The 18,043-nt window shown below is 43.2% G+C and overlaps 1 protein-coding gene across 8 annotated transcripts in view; it reads right to left on the reverse strand.

The window, feature by feature from the left end:
• Positions 1–16,199, reverse strand: part of LRIG2 (leucine rich repeats and immunoglobulin like domains 2) — a 66,461-nt gene extending 50,262 nt beyond the window's left edge. For 3 of the 8 annotated variants that reach the window (XM_010803205.4, XM_024989514.2, XM_024989513.2), the window contains exon 1: positions 15,734–16,199. In XM_010803205.4, the coding sequence (XP_010801507.1) occupies positions 15,734–15,972 (239 nt within the window). In that variant the 5' untranslated portion in view covers positions 15,973–16,199. The other 5 variants (XM_024989525.2, XM_024989520.2, XM_059884723.1 and 2 more) reach the window with 5 other exon arrangements.
• Positions 16,200–18,043: the final 1,844 nt, after the last annotated feature.

An 18,043-nucleotide genomic window follows, 5' to 3' on the forward strand; every position in this document is an offset into this window, starting at 1 on the left:
GTTGGAAGTGGTCAAACAGGAGATGACAAGAGTGAATATCGACATTTAGGAATCAGTGAACTAAAATGGACTGGCATGGGTGGATTTAACTCAGATGACCATTATATCTACTACTGTGGGCAAGAATTCCTTAGAAGAAATGGAGTAATCATCATAGTAAACAGAGTCCAAAATGCAATACTTGGATGCAATCTCAAAAATGACAGAATGATCTCTGTTCATTTCCAAGGCAAACCATTCAGTATCACAGTAATCATGACCATAAAAACAAATGTTGGAGAAGAGGGGTTCTAATGCCCTTACTTGAAACAAACAAAAAATTAACTAATACACCTGGTCCTTCAATTCTCTGTGTATAGGGGGTGGTAGAGGTGTAAAATCAGAACAGTGTGATACAGCCCTCACCACTCATGAAGAATCCAGTCAGTTTTTAAATAACCGAATAAAATTTAGAAGTTTCTGACATGCAAAGACAGTATCTAGGGAATTCCCTGGCAGTCCAGTGATTAGGACTCGATGCTTTCACTGAGGGGCCTGGCTTCTATCCCTGGTCAGGGAACTAAGATCCTGCAAACCAAGTAACATGACCAAAAAAAACCCAGAACCTATAACTGGTTCAACCACTATGGAGAAAAGTATGGAGATTCCTTAAAAAACTGAAACTAGAACTATCATATGATCCGGCAATCCCACTCCTGGGCATATATCCAGAGAAAACCACAGTTTGAAAAGATACATGCATCCCAATGTTCACTGCAGCACCATTTACAACAACCAAGACACAAAAGCAACTTAAATGTCCACTGACAGAAGCATGGATAAAGACCATGTAGTACATATACACAGTGGAATATTATTCGGCCATAAAAAGGAATTAAATAATGCCATTTTCAGCAACATAGATGGACCTAGAGATGGTCATACTAAGTGAAGTATTTATCATACTAAATCAGATAGAGAAAGGCAAATATCACATACTGCTTACATATGGAATCTAAAAAAGGAAAAAAAGTACAAATGAACTTATTTACAAACAGAAAGAATCACAGACTTTGAAAACAAACTTATGGTTACCAAAGGGGAAACATGGGAGGGAAGGATAAATTAGGAATTTGGGATTAGCAAAATATACACTATATATAAAATAATCAACAAGGACCTACTGTACAGCACAGAGAACTCTACTCAATATTCTGTAATAATCTATATGCTAAAAGAACCTAAAAAAGAATAGATACATGAATATATATATATATATATAATGAATCCTTTTGCTGTGCACTTGAAACTAACACAACACTGTAAGTCAATATAAAAAATTTTTACAGACAGTACCTAAAAATAAATAAAGTTTCTGTCCAGGAAAAAAAATTTTATCTTTACTCACACACACAATGCTCCTAACACCAGATATTTTGGGGTTTCCCCCCCACACGAACCAATTCTCCAAAACCCACTGGATATCCTGCGATTCAATTCTGACACTAACTAGAGTCAGTGCAGACCCCATAAGTTAAGGGTTTAGTCCCACAAGACTGCCCCCATCCCCACTTCAGACACCAATCACAAATAGAAGGTCCCCATGTTACCCACTTCTGTCTGACTTGGCTACAAACTGGAGGTTTCCATGACCCCCTCCTTGGATTCAAACACCTGCTAGAACAGTTCATAGAACTCAAGAAATCACATATGTTTACTAGTTTACTATAAAATAAGAAAATATGATAAAGGACTCAGATAAACAGCCAGACGAAGACACACACAGGGGGAGATCCAGCAGGGTCCAGAGCAGGAGCTTCAGTCTCCATGGAGTTGGGATGAACCCCCCTCACAGCATACCTACCAGCAGGTGTATTCATCAACTCAGGAGCTCTCTCAACTCCATACTTTCAGGATTTTTATGGAGGATTCATCACACAGGCATGATCAAGTACTACCTCAATCTCTACCCACTCTCCTTCTTCAGGAGGATGGAGGGGGCAGGGGAATGCAGCTGAAAAGTTCCAAGCTTCTAACCACAGCTTGGTCTTTCTGGTGACCAGCCCCCGTCCTGAAGCTATCTGGAACCTACTAACAGTCACCTTATTAGGTCAAAAGACACTCCTATCACCCAGGAAATCCCAAGAGATGTAGGAGCTCTTTGTCAGGAATCAAAGGTCTAAAAACAAATATTAGACCAGTACGCATTCCAAATACTCTTTTCACTTTGGAAATCACAAGGGTTTCAGCTTTGTGCCAGGAACCAGGGGCAGAGATCAATTCACATATTTTGTTACTTCACACTCTTGGTCTCTGGCCAACCCCCTTTACAGCAAAATGACACACAACTCAAAAAAGACACTGGCATATTGTTAGAATCCCATTCAGTCATTAATAACTGGACCATCCGTCATCATATGATATGAAAAATAAATTTCCAGGCAAGGCCACTTGGGTTTGCACGCTTCCAGTTAATCTTGTCAGGTTCCAAATGCAGGTATGGTCCAGGCAAACATACGATTTCATTCTTTTAGTTGTCTGGTTGAACTAAGATATGATATCATCTACTACTCTGAGCCCTTCTGAGGTGTTAATATTGGATTTCCCTCACTATAACCACCCATTTATTTCTTTATCTTCAGCTCTTCCAACCCAAACTCTTCCAACTTTAGAAGGAACATCAGGTTCAGCCACTGTGCTGATCTAGATAACAAACAACAATACTAGTTTAGCAAGTTCCTCCCCTTCAATCCACTCATTCATTTAGGGTAAGGTTACACAGGTACAGAACTACTGGGCTATTTCTACCACCAGGCAATATAGAGACACTCACTGTTGACCTCAATTTTGCGAGATGGAATGAAAGCACAACATACCCAACTAGACACTTAGGAACCTTGACCCCAAATTTTAAATTAGAGTTAGTTTCTTGCTTAAAAAATCATCCATTTCCAGCACTTATATTTGCAGCCCTGGTCCTGGTAACCACTGCATCAAGCAGGTGAAAAAAGCTGATATGATATGGGGAAGAAAGAAAAAAGTATAGTTATTACACCAGCATTCTTCTCCCTTGGTAAGAAGTGCACAGTCATTCCATACCCTCTTCCCCAGACTCACCTATAGAGTACGGCCACTCCTTTAACCACACCCCATGTTGTGAGTACACTTTGATGGTATATAATAAGCCAGCCCTTCATGTCTTTATCTCCCCCATCTTAAATAACCAATGTTTTAACTGCCCATTCCAGTTCTCCATCAAACTAGTACCCTGAGGAGGATCTCTCTCTGCGCACTGTTGGGACATTATGGGCTATAAGGTATATACTTTGATGTGAAGAGATGGCGGTCAACCATCTAAATTGGTACAATTATCTTCTCTTCTGGTTAATGGCAACCCACTCCAGTATTCTTGCCTGGAGAATCCCATGGACAGAGGAGCCTGGTGGGCTACAGTCCATGGGGTTGCAGAGTCGGACACGACTGAGCGACTTAATTTTCACTTTCTGGTTCTTTTAAAGCACCCTTGAACATTGGCATCTACCATCAAGTAAACAAAGCCTGGTCCAATGTCAGTATCTACTCTATCAGGACTCATTTGTAGCCCCTCAGGCCTACCAGCACCAGGCTCATTTACCAGCTATGTTCAAGCCTTTCCACCAGAGCAATCTGACACAACCACCTGCTGTCTTCGTCTCTTTCACTTGAAGACAGAACATTATTCTGTCAATGATTACCATCATTTCGTGCCTCAGGGGTACAAGACAACTATGTCTACAGATTCAGACTATCTCTGCATTCCTGCAGTGTCCCCGTATCTACTCATTCAGGGACCCAGGTGGCCACCTCAAGAAAGTACACAGGCGTATTGGCTTATTGATCCTATTCACCTTCTGAACCTAGAAGGGGCTTCTCCTGGTGGGCATCAAGAAAGTCCCACTTTAATACACCCTTCAAATTCCCACAGTAATTCCCACAGGGTTCTGCCCCTTAAGGGCATTCCTTACACAGGCCAGGTTTTCACTGCTCTTCTGCCTGACCATATGGCCTGGCCACTGCCCATGAGTCAAACTCAAACACAGGGCTTTTACCACTGTTCAATTCCTACTCTAGGAAAGAAGAGGACTCTAGGAAAATAGCATGCAATTCAACCCAATTAGCTCATGTCCTTACCTTCTTCAATCAGTGGTGACCTTCCAAATAGAATGCTGTCCATTCACCTTGCAACTGTCATTCAAAAACTAAGCAACTCTTTGCTGGTCAGTTATAGGACACTGCTAGGTGACAAGAGAACCCAGCAGCTCTTCACACAGTTTCAGAGCCAGTCCTAGGGGAAAAGAGGCTCCCTACTCTTCAGGATCTCCTCCTCACATTCCCCAGGCAGTATGATCCTGTGTAAACCATTTCCACTTTATTACTCTTCTGGGCACTGCCCTCCCCTGGAGTGTTTATCAGACATTATGCAACACATCATGACTATTTCATATTTCAAGATTACTTTATGAGTTTTAGTCATAGTGGCAGTTTCAATGAATGTGTGGTAGCAAGCCAACAGCTACCCTTCAACTGGGAATTCTGCAGTCTGAAGTCCTAGTAGTTGTTGCTGGGAGGCATTCAGGTACACACAGGGATATCACACAGAGAATTTGTTCATACCAACACTCCAGCTTCTACCCTATGATGTGTGGGCCTGGTCCATCTGATTGGCTCCCACTTAGCAGGTCCAATTAATATTGCTCGAAGGGTAGATTTACATGCCTTCTGTTTTATGATACTATGTGGTAGAGGAAACATTCCCTGATCAGATACAATGTCTGTCCTCATTATATAATCAGGTAAAAAGTCTGATCAAACATATCATTCTCCTACAAACTTTAACCTTACATTCTTAACTGTAGTCTCCACTAGGGCTGATATTAACAGGTTTTCATTTTACAATACTAAGTAAGAGAAGCAATCCCCAGATGTAACACCCATTCCCATAAAATATTCAGATAAAGAAGATACAGCTTTTTTACATAAAGCCTGTTTAAACATTCCTACTTATCAACTCATATTTTTATGTTCTCAGCTGCGTCAGATTTCACAAATGGTTTTGGTACCAGAGGGCAAGATGCTCTCCTATCAAAAAATCCTGGCAAATTCTCTGCCTTCTAACCATTATCCACTCTACTGCAAAAGGTTTCACGGTACTCCCACCATAGGCTGAGCCAAGGGACCCTGGTCCTCTTTGTCAATTTTTTTTTCATCCATGCCACAAGGCATGCAGGATACTAGTTCCCCGACCAGGGTTCAAACCTACACTCCCTGCAGTAGAAGTGGGAAGTGTGGCATCCCAACCACTGGACTGCCTGAGAAGTCCCCCTTTGGGTCAGTTTTTATCCCATTTAATCTGCCTAACCAATGACTCAAGCATTTGCTGGTCATGTTCTTCACTGCACTCTCAGTCTTTGGACTTTTAGACTTCTTCAAACTATTAAACAGAGCAGATTCAAGGCCCTTTACTCTCCGGGGATCAGGAAGAGGTCCCTTCAGCCTGCCCAGCCTTGGATAGTGCAGTATTAAAGCCTTTGTTTCAACCCCATTAAAGTCCGTTTTATTCATCCCATTTCTTAAAAGTCATCTTAAAGCCTTCCATTCTCTATTCTGCTTTCCATAGGTTGGATCCCATGATTGTTCCCGGTTTCGTTTTGCTAAAAATATTTGCTTTATTCCCCACATTTCTAAAACCTGTTTAAAAATGTTCACCTTGCTAAGATCAGTTCCTTGACTCTCTCCTTTGCCTTTCCTCATTATTACTAACCTAATGTTTCTATTGGCATCTATGTAAGATCCCTTGTAGCTCAGTCGGTAAAGAATCTGCCTGCAGTGCAGGAGACCTGGGTTCAATCCCTGGGTTGGGAAGATCCCCTGAAGAAGGAAATGGCAACCCACTCAAGTATCATTGCCTGGAAAATCTCATGGACAGAGGAGCCTGGTGGGCTGCAGTCCATGGAGTTGCAAAGAGTCAGGCATGACTGGGCAACTAACACTTACTTACTTATATAAGATCCAAAGGACAAGCTGAAGCAGCAAATGCAAAAGGCTTCCCCATCTGTCCCTTGGCTTTGCATCAGCAAGGTTATATGGGGTGTCCATATAAGAGTTCCCCCTCAACCACAGCATTTACCATGGACTGGGTAACTATTCAGCAGCTGACCATCTCAATTATCGGAAAGATAAACCCACATGGCTTATATACGAAACACACTGTTTGTTTTCACTTAATATTTATTGGAGGAGGTGGGCAGTCCTCTTTTTCAGGCATAAAGAGATGTTACAGTGGCTTCTGTCCAATCCATTAGGCTGGCTGTTCCCTCAGGAATAAGCTGCTTTGTGTCTGAATCACATATGGCCATCAGTGGTTGTTTCACGCTAAGCTGTGGGTCCTTCATCAACTCAAACATGCTTTTCTCCACTGTAGCATCTAAAACCAGATACTGTTCCTAATTACTCCACAATCCATTTTAATAAAGGTTCTTCAGGGTATGCCTTGGTCTTCAGTAAGCTGGTATTACTGATCTACAAAAGCAAATGTCTTCTTCACACTATACTGCCTGATTTCAGTAGTTTCTTGGTTTTCCTCTCCTCCCACCCTGGCTACATTCTTGGTGACCAGAGGTCTAAGAGGTACTTTCTGCTGTCCTTGCATAATTTTTTCCTTGCTGGGCAGCTTTGGGCCAATGACCAAAGCTCTGACTTAGTGAAATCTGACCTTGGTCCAATATCAAGGTCTGACTCAGGACTCGCTTTTAATTTCAATTTTAGCTCTTACTCATAATATTACAAGGAGAAGGCAATGGCGACCCACTCCAGTACTCTTGCCTGGAAAATCCCATGGACGGAGGAGCCTGGTAGGCTGCAGTCCATGGGGTCTCGAAGAGTCGGACACGATTGAATGACTTCACTTTCCTGCATTGGAGAAGGAAATGGCAACCCACTCCACTGTTCTTGCCTGGAGAATCCCAGGGACGGAGGAGCCTTGTAGGCTGCTGTCTATGGGGTCGCACAGAGTCGGACACAACTGAAGTGACTTAGCAGCAGCAGAAGCATTATATTACATTATTTCAATGTCAACTATTATAATTTGGTTATCACAACAACCAAGAGATTAAACATTTCACCTTCTTATTAGTTTCCATGTCCTTATGCATCCAGTGGACCAACATGCTGGGAATTGGATTCATCTCTAAATTCCATTGGTAACTTTCACCTTTAGTAACTGAGAGCAGCAAAGCTGCTGCTCCATACCATGGGTGACCACATGCTCTCCCAGGAATCAAAGGTTCTGTATCCCCTGCCTTTTATCCTTTCTCTTCCCAAACCATGTTTCCATGAGCCAGGTCCATTCTAGCAAGTCTCACTCCTGTGATACCAAATGTCCAGGAAAAACTCCCTGTGCTAAAAGAAAAAATAATCAATGACACTTGTTAAAACCTGGTAAGAAAGACTTTATTCAAGGTGATGCAGGTTATCTTTATGAGTACAGGGACTAAAATGATGAAATTCTGCAGTGGGGGAAGAAATTGAGCTCAACTCCAAATACTGCATGGGCTAATACAAATTCATAGCCATGAAGCAGGGTGGACAGACAAGGTCAATGGATGGAAAACTGGAAACAACAAGGGTAAGGGGGGTTCTGGCTAAATAGACCTAAGTGGATTCTTGCTGAAGATGATCCATGGTGATCAGACATCACCTAAGAGGTGGCAGAAGATGAGAAACCAGATCATAGGTCAAGGGTGATCAGATATCAGGGGTTTATTGCTAAACTGACTTAGCAGGATTCTTGCTAAAACTGCATCTTACAAGGAAGTATACAGATGAGCCTAGTAGAAAGTGGTTCAGGAGTCCAATTAAAATGTAGTCAAAGGATCTCTGTCAGGCCCCTTTCTGTTCAAAGAAAGGAGAAACATAAGTCTGTTTTCTCATTCAGTGGTCTTTTGCTCATGAAGGACCAGGGTAAACCTTCTGTGGAGACTTGGTTTTAGTGGATATTTGCTCAATGGTGCCAGCAGTCAAGCATTTAATAATGGCAGTTTCTATGAAAATAAAAGAGAAACCAAAATTAATAGCTTGAGACCCAGTTTCTCAACCCAGACGCAGCCAGTTGGGATTCTTAGATTTTGAGCTTGAAGCATCTTTTAATGGTAGAGTGAGGATGGCAGTGGTCACCTGAAGTTTCCTGGTTTGCAGTTTGAATGTCTGTGGTGATGGCACTAAGTATTCAGCAGGCCCAGAGGCTGCCCATATGCAAGGTGTCGTGGTCTTTTTTTTCAAGTTTATACCAAGTCATCCAGCTTCATCTTGCACAATTTCAGGAAAACAGCAATTTTAGTTCTCAGGGATGCCGCGTCAGGAGGGTGGGAGAAAAACTGCAAACATCAGTTTGGAGCGTCATAGCCAGATATCAGAGGAAACTAGAATTGAAAATGTGGTAAGGACTGGCCAATGAGCAAGACAGAATTCACAAGACTGCATTACAGTTTTATACTGAAACAAAAAACTTTCTCTCTACAGTCAACCTTTTAACTCTTGCTTACAAATTCCGATCTCATTAGATTTGTCCTGATTATTTACATAAGTGCAGCAGGAATAGTGACTGACCATATAAGTAGGCCATATAAGAAACTTGCTGAAAGAAAACTCAGATTAGGCTTTTCAAAGCCTCTCGAGGCTAGGAAGACAGCTCAGGAAGCAGCCACCAGACTTTATCTCCCACTCCTAAAGATTCAGGAGAATTTCGCTTTTCTTGGGGTCCCCAAGATATCCTACGGGTCCTGAGCCAGCCCAGAAGCAACTTTCCTTACTCATTTATGGGGTTGGGAACCTTATCACCCAGATACCAGGCCAGTTTTCCCAAGAACACTGGTCCATGACCTCAACCTTAGTAGCTTAAACCAGATTCCATACACAGTTCACTCTTCAATATAACATTTCAACCAAAGCCATGGTAATATATCAATCATTTCCAAGTTCAATCCTGTTACAAGAGCAAATTACTGAACTTATTCAAATTACTACATTGTCATGAAAATAAGAGTACTAGCTAAAAGTTTCTGAATTCTGGAGGAACCAGGTAGGGAGAAAAAGTAACTGTTTCTTCTTTGTTCACAAAGGTATTACTGTTGTAAGCTATACATAACACAACAGAAAAGAAAAAGGTTATTTAAATTTGAAGGAAAAAACATTAAAGAACCAGCACTGCTTCAAATAAAGAGTGATAAAAAATTATAACCATTCTCATTAGCTTATCAGTCTGATGTAATTAATTCTTATTCTACTTGATCTTGGGTTAACAGTTTTACCAATCCATCAGCCTCACTACTTCCGGAAATCCTCAGTCTTGTGGCATGGCCTTCCTGATGCCATCATGGAGCAGTCTTGCCTGTGGCTGACTGTTTGTACTTTCAGAGAAGGAGAGTAAAACAACAACTTGTTCGTGAATGAAAAAAGACTTAAAATGGCTATGATTAAAGTTCTGATGAGAGTTCATCTGATAAAGAAAATTATCTACCTCTGTGGCATACAATACTTCAACCTAACAACCAGACAACAAGGCTATTTCATATCTCTATGAACTTCGTAACTTTTCTGAAACACCTATATTAGTAACTTATATCCATACATGTATAACCTAAGGTTTGTCCTCATTTATTTACTATGCTTCTCATGTAATTTAAAATATCAAATAAACCTAATTAGTTTAACGTATCCTTTTACATCACCGACTCGATGGACGTGAGTCTGAGTGAACTCCGGGAGTTGGTGATGGACAGGGAGGCCTGGCGTGCTGCGATTCATGGGGTCGCAAAGAGTCGGACACGACTGAGCAACTGATCTGATCTGATCCTTTTACAAGGTCAGAGACATATCCTTTGAGATTTTCCAGGGACCCTCTGGAAAGTCTCAAAGTTAGTATGAAATCAAACAGATTCCATTCAGAATTTGATTTTGTGACGTTAAAAATATCAAAAAGTTTTAAAAATCTGACTAAGATCACAGGTCATTGTGAAATAATATGTAGTTATCCATTTAAACAAAGTGGAAAAAGATTTCAAAGGCTCACAGTTCCTTAAAAAAAAAATAGCTCTTCTAATAAGAGACAACTCAATTTTTTAAAGTAATCAAAGATCTGAAAAAGACAACATGAAATACAGGAAATTATTTTGATAAGATACAAAATCTTTGTTTCCTAGAAAGATTACTTAGAAGGCAAAGGCACAGGAAGGACCGCCCTGGTGCGCCAATGGTTAGGAATCCACTTGCAGGGGACTAGCATTCTATCCCTGGTCCAGGAAGATCCCCCATGCCACTGGGCAACTAAGCCCACGTACCACAACTACTGAGCAGATCTTAAAAGGAGCGGATCAATAATCCAATAAAACTTTGGGATTCTAGTTTTGCATCAGGAATACTTATGTAATCGCTCATTTATCTCTAAGCCAATTTGAACAGACCTGGATTTTATAAATTAATTTGGTAATATCATCTAGAAATAGAAAAATTCACGTATCTACAACATATCTACAGACCTATATAAACATACAGATTCTAAGAGATCTCAGTTTTCAATGGAAAATTTTAGTCATAAGTTAGTAAACACAGAAATATAAACTTACTGGTTTACATAAAATAATAACCTCTTGCATTTTCACTGTATTTTTATGTGAGTTGTGTTTATGGCAAATGGGACAAGTTAAGGTTATCTGTTTACCGATTTTGTACAGACCACCTTCCCTTGCCCTAATACGTAATCATATGGAGACTATGGACCAAATTTTTTAGGTGTTGACTGAGGAGATATCAAGAGACTTATATGGATGTCTCCAAAGCCCATTCAACTGGTGAAAACATCCAGAGTATTTCCAATTAGCCTTTTTCTTTTTCAGTTGTTTTTGGGGGTCCCTAAGTTTCTTTATAGTCTCCAGTGGACAGCAGGAGGTCCAAAGTTCAAGTGACTATAAAGATGGAGGTGGAAAAAGGTTTAGCAGGGTGGACATATGGATGAAGGATGAAGGGATTTTGAGGGAGACATATCCCAGGTGGTGCTACTGGTAAAGACCCTGCCTGCCAATGCAGGAGATGTAAGATACATGAAATGGGTTCAATCTCTGGGTGAGGAAGAGCCTCTGGAGAAGGAAATGGCAATCCACTCTAGTATTCTTGTCTGGAGAACCCCAAGGACAGAGGAGCCTGGCAGGCTACAGTCTCTGGGGTTGCAAAAAGTCGGACACAACTGAAGTGACTTAGCACGCACACATGTATCATAGGATTCAAGGGAATTGGAAGAAAGACTGAAGGCGGTGAGAGGGCAAAGGAGGAGTAGAAGCAAAGAGAAAGGAGAGGGCTTAGAGGAGTCAGTGTAGAAAGATCTCCAGTTTCCCAAAGAAGTCAGTGAAATTCCACATTATCCTCAATAAAAGCATGACAACAAGAATGGACGCAGACAGAGTCAGCAGGGATTCAAGAAGGGGGTTCGGGCCATCTGATGAGTTCTCATGGAAGAAGTAGGACCCAAGAGAGAGAGAGGCCTCACAGACAGCCAGGAAGAAAGATTTCCAGTGTAAGGAGTCAAGGAATAATCTCCACTCAGGAAAAACAGAGCTAGGAAGAAGAGATTTCCAGGCCAGTAAGTACGGTTCAAAGAAGCCTAGGACTCTAACTGAGCTTTCTTACAAACACAGAATCTGGGACTCTAACCCAGCCTGTGTTTATTTAGGACTCTATCCCATTTTCTGGAGCATACAGTTGACCTCTGAACAAGATGAAGGTTAGGGGTACCGACCATCTGCAAAGTTAAAAATCCACAGGTAACTTGTAATTGCCTTCCAAACATGAGGTTTCTCTGTATTCAAGGTTCTGCATCTGTGGATTCAACCAACCATGGACTGTGTAGTACTGGAGTATTTATTTACAGTTCAAATCCATGTTGTTCAAGGTCAACTGTACTCAGACTCTTAAAAATCTAAATCTGTCCTTACCAGCTTCCACAGATGTTTGTCCGGTGCAATGGTTCAGGAGTCGGACTCACCAATGGATCCCCGATCAATCAGTCAGGAGTGAAGATAAAGACTTCAAAGGTATGCACTTAGGGTCCTGGGTGAGAGGTCCGGGGGTCCAATGATGAATCTGATCCTATCCCGAGTTGTGGCACCACAAACTGTTAAAAGGAAAGAAATATTCAATGATACTTGTTAAAGCATGATAAGGAAGACTTTTGGGGATGCTTTCTCCATATAGGAACCACTGCAAAGAAGTTTTGAAGTTGGGGAAAAGAGAGTGGGCTTAACTCTGAATACTCCATGAATAAGAGGAAACTCACAGCTAAGGAGCAAAGTAGGGTTGGTGAATGGAAAATTACTAAGAGTAAACATCAAGGTAAGGGGGTTTTTAACTAAACAGATCCAACAGGATTCTTGCTGAAGACAGGCCAGGGTAATCAAATATCACCTGGGGGGTGGTATAGGTGGAGGAATCTGATCAGACACTGAGGATGGGGGATTCCCACTACACTGACTCAGTAGAGATACTGCTAAAACTACATTTTACAAGAATGTGCAGAAATGGTCTGGGATAAGGTTCAGGAACCTGACTGAAGTTTGGTCAAGCAAAAAATTTTTGTCAATGGTTTTTTCCTTTACTCACACATACAGTACTTCTGACACCAGATGTGCGCTTTTTCCCCCCAACACCAACCAATTCTCCTTCACCAGCTGGATATTCTGCAATTCAATTCAATTCTGACACTAACTGGCATTACTACAGACCTCACTGCTTAAGGGCTCAGTCCCACAAGACGGCCTCCCACTTCAGACACCAATCACAAGTCCCCACGTTGCCTGCAACTTCCGTCAACCTGGTATAAATTGGAGGTTCCCAAGACCCACCTCCTTAGATTCAACCACCTGCTAAAGCAGCTCACAGAACTCAGGCAAACACTTACATTTACCGGTTTACTATATAATAAAAAATACGATAAAGGACACACATGAAGAGCCAGATGAGACATACAGAGGGTGAGATCCAGAAGGGTCCAGTGCAGGAGCTTCTGTCTCCATGGAGTTGGGAGGCACCACCCTCACAGCATAACGCCCTGTGGATGTGTTCACCGACTTAGTAGCTCTCTGAACTCCATACTTTAGGACTTCTATGAAGGCTTCATCACACAGGCATGATCAAATACTACCTCAATCTCTAGCCCCTCTCCTCTTTCAGGAGGATGGGGAGGGGAGATGGGGCTGAAAGTTCCAAGCTTCTAATCACAGCTTAGTCTTTCTGGTGACCAGCCCCCATCCTGAAGCCATCCTGGAGCCAACTAAAAGTCACTTCATTTGGTCAAAAGACATTCCTATCATCCAGAAAATTCTAAGAGATGTATGAGTTCTATGTCAGGAATCAGGGTCAAAGGCCAAACACAAAAATGAAAGGCGCTCCTAGTTCTCCTATCACTTTGGAAATTACAAGGGTTTCAGGGGCTCTGTGTCAGTAACTGGGGCATTTATATTAAGTCAGTAAATCATGTCCAACTCTTTGTGAATCTATGAACTGTAGCCCGCCAGGTCCTCTGTCCATGGGATTTTCGCAGCAAAAATACTGGAGTGGTCCTTCCCAACCCAGGGATCAAACCTGCATCCCCTGCATTGGCAGGTGGATTCTCTACCAGTAAGCCACCTGGGAAGCCTGTAACTGGGGACAGATACATATTTTAGAACCCAGGATTAATGAATTTTGTCTGCCAACTTTCTGATGACTACAAGTTAGAGCATTTGAGTTTGAATCATTAATAATTTAAAGCACTGCATGTGTTTTAAAGATTCAAAAATACATAAACCCATGTACACTGGTGGTTTCATAGCTGAAAGCAACTGATTTTTTTTTTTAATGTTACACTTCTCAGTTTAAAATAGCACAATCCCATCTTTTAATATCCTAAGAGTTCTTTTGCTAATGTAAGACTTCCCTCCAGTTACATTTCTTCAAGAGAACTGCTCTCCAAGGCATCTCACTTCAACTGAAAATGTCAATTTCACTAGAGGACACAAAATTTTTGAATTTTATTTGGCTTTGGGCAATTTGTCTTCATTACACAAAAATCAAACCTCAACACAAAATAAATGTACCCGACATGAAACCACTGCTAATTATTGTTTATCTACCAATGGATGAGCTTGAAAAGTAGGCCACATTTATTTCAATTACAGCTAAATGAAGTTGTGTTGTTTTTAAACCTGCACCAGATTTAGTTTGTCATAATCAGATAGCTGTTTCAAGAATTTCTTAGGAAAAGGTACTTGTTGCATTACAGCAGCAGCAGCAGCAGCATGCTAGGTTTAATTCAGACTATGCTGCACATTGATATAAATTTTTACCTTTTATCTGTGTCAACAGAATCAGAATTAGTTAAAGGTGTCACTATCATAAAACAACAGAAAACACCATATTATTACACTGCAGATCTATGCTATGACAACACTTGGTTGTTAATATGAATTTCCTCAAGGAATTTACAAGGTAGCTTTCTTTCCTAACATAACCTATTTACAAATGTATAAATGCTTTAACCACTGCAAACAGAGACATTCTATTTGTATTCCATTTCTTTTTTAATTTTTTAATTAAAAGATAATTGTTTACAGAATTTTGCTGTTTTCTGTCAAACATCCAACAGCCCCTCGAGCTATTTTTAGTCACACCTCCAGCTATTTTTCATGTGTGTGACAGGACTTTTTTCAGAGACGACTCTATTAGAAATCTGTCAATTAATAAATACATTGTTCAGTTAGTGGCAGGAAAATAACTGTATGTTAGTGGTTAAGAAGCTCCATAATTGCAGCATTTAATACCTACTGTTGTTCCTAATGCCATCAGGCTGACTCAGACTAATGAACTCTCCAGGTGCCACTGTCTAACACAGGCCTGTCAAGACGAGGACTCAGCAATGGAGTCCCCAGAAGAATTCATCCAACCACTGTACTTGCTTCTTATACATAAACAAAGAGTACTGATTCTTAGGTTATTTGCCACAAAGAAATGCACATCACTTAATTCTGTCAAGGATAAGTCTTCTTCTTTACAATGACTCTTGCTGCAAAGTCGCTTCAGTCGTGTCCGACTCTGTGCGACCCCATAGACGGCAGACAATGACTCTTAAAGTAGAACAGAAATTCTATTTATAAAAATGCTTGTTCGAGGTAGTACTGGATGTAGTAACACACTAAGTTTTAACCCAGTTAAATATCAAAAACAGCACAAAACCTGCCAAAACGTGAACGGCAGCCAAAAAAAGAGTAGACAAGTCTTCATGAAAAGGATATAAAACCACATACCTGGGGATCATTCAAGCTGATGCACTGGATGATGCAGCCCAAAGTGGCCGAGGAGCCCCAACCATTCAGAGCCAATGCTGGTGCCCAGAACCAGCGAGCCCTTAACAGCATCCCGCCCCAACTCCTCCCAGCCCAGGACTCACATATTCCCTGATCCCGAGAATTTTAACTGTGGTCTTCATACAAGTCTCCAGAACCTTAACACCAGGATTTCAGGCTCCCACCATCCTCCCGAAAAGTTCACAACATCGCAATGGCATTTCCCTTCAGAACTTGGGCTCCCGGCCGCACCCTCCGGCCAAGCATCTCTCTCCTGCCCCTCTGGGAGGGGGAGCACCCACCCACTCTCCCCTGCTTTCCTTTGGTCCCCGCCCAGCAACTCTACTCACAGGCTGACGGCATCGGGGGGCAGCGAGGTCGACAGCGCCCTCCAGCTGGGCGCTGGTAGTTTCCTGCGACTGCAGTCCAGCAGCGGGATGCGGCAGGAACAGGGCACGGGGCAGAGGCCTGCACGGGCGGCTGGCAGCAGGAGCACCACTGCCTGAGCGAGGAAGAGCAGTCGGGAAAGCAATCTTGACCCACACTCCAGCAGCGGCTCCTCCCGAACGCCTTGGGGCGCCGGCGCCATTTTTCCCTACTCCCCACCCCCCAGACCTGGACCCAGCAGAGAACAGCAGCCAGCTAGAAAAAGCAGCTCGGCGGAGACGTCTGGTGGCTGCGCGACCACCCAGAGAAACGGCGGTCGCCTGTACCCTCTAAAGGAAGGCGAGGGGCGGATACACCGCGGCAGCGGGGGCGGCGGCCGAGGACACAGAACACAGGCCCTGTGGTCAACGCTGCTTCGCCCCGCCCCACGACGCAACGTCTTCACGCACAGGAGCCAACCAATCGGTGCCACAGGACGAGGCGCGTAGGGGCGGGACTCCACGAGGGGAGGTGTCGGAGACAGCGAGCTCCTTAAGGAGGACTTTAAGGTGTCCAGAGCTTGGGGGCGGCCCCTGGAGTTCCACTGCCATTTCTCCGCTGGAGGGCGCAGTGGCTCCTTAGGAGGGAGTGAGGGCAGAAGCGCTGAAGTCCGAAGTCCTGATTTGCAATGTATCCGCTATGGTACTAGAAAAGGATCTTTAATCGTCTCTGGGCATCAAGTAAGGGGAATGGCAGAAGAGGTGCCTCCGAGTGGCAAACACTAAGGGGGTGCGGGAGCTTTCATCAGCCCATTGGACTCCAGAGCCAAGCTTGGGCCTCCTCTGCAAATCCTGCTCGTCTATGGCTCCTGCAAATGCAAGGCAACTCCCAGTCTCCTAAAAGGAAGCCCCATCCGTTGGTGGACTCTTACGCTTATCAGAGCAGACAACCTATTTATTCATCTGTGTACCTCCAGCTTCTGTTCTGTCTTGGAGTTCAGTAAATGTTGATGGGGCCACACTTGCAAGGCATGTGTTTAAGGAAAATACTCCTCTTTCCTCTGATTCGGAGAATGCTGTGGTGTATTTACACTCACTCTCACAGAAGCAAGCAGGACATATAGACAGAGACTGTTGAACTGTCAACAAAGAAAAGGCTTGGGTGTGAGGAATTTTTTTTATTCTAAAGCAGAGCCTGTGGAAAATGTAACAAGAACAGTGAAGTCTGGCCACCTTGTTAGTGTGAATTCATATGACCAAGGCACAGTAAGGCCAAACAACCTGAAATGTAAGAGTTTGGAGAAGAGAAAGGTTTATTGAGGGTCATGCAGAGAGACTGGTGGCTCAGGCACACAAAAAAGGTTTTAGTAAATAAGTGTTAGTCGCTCAGTTGTGCCCAGCTCTTTGCGACCCCATGGACTGCAACCCACCAGGCTCCTCCGTCCATGAGATTTTCCAGGCAAGGATACTGGAGTGGGTCTCCTATACTGCAGGCAGATTCTTTACCGGCTGAGCTACAAAAAGGCCAAGTGAGGGAAGGGGTCACAGAGTGTGTGATCAACTCAGGCACAGTTCTCTGACTGACAGTGAGGTAACAGGGTGGTGTCATCGGGTTAACCTGGAGGAGCCCACCAGGCTCCTCCATCCATGGGATTCTCCAGGCAAGAATACTGGAGTGGGTTGCCATTTCCTTCTCCAGGGATCGAACCCAGGTCTCCTTCATTGCAGGCAGACGCTTTAACCTCTGAGCCACCCGGGAAGCCCAGCAAGATGGTAGGAGGGACGAAATCGCATTCAGAATCAAACTCCATACCCACCAGAGACACTCAGAGGGCTCAAACAAACCTTGGGTATACCAGGACCCAGAGAACCCACAGAGACTGAGCCAGAACTGTGTGTTTGAGTGTCTCCTACAAAGGTACCAGTCAGCAGTGGCCTGCTGCAGGGGCAGGAACTCTGGGTGCAGCAGATCTGGGCATGGCATAAGCCCTCTTGGAGGAGGTCTCCATTAACCCCACCATAGAGCAACCAGAGCTTATACAGGACTGGGCACTGGGCACTTTGGAGGGCACAAACAGAACCTTGTGTGCACTAGAGCCCAGGAGAAAGGAGCAGTGACCCCACAAGAGACTGACCCAAACTTGCCCATGAGTGTCCAGGAGTCTTCAGCAGAGGCGTGGGTTCATGGTGGCCTACTGCAGAGTCGGGAGCACTGAGTGTAGCAGTGCTGCATGGGACCTTTTGAAAGAGGTTGCCATTAACTTCATCTCCACCATAGTTTGGCCTCAGGTCAAA

The sequence above is a fragment of the Bos taurus genome, chromosome 3 (genome assembly GCF_002263795.3).
Source record: "Bos taurus isolate L1 Dominette 01449 registration number 42190680 breed Hereford chromosome 3, ARS-UCD2.0, whole genome shotgun sequence".
Classification (NCBI taxonomy): domain Eukaryota; kingdom Metazoa; phylum Chordata; class Mammalia; order Artiodactyla; family Bovidae; genus Bos; species Bos taurus.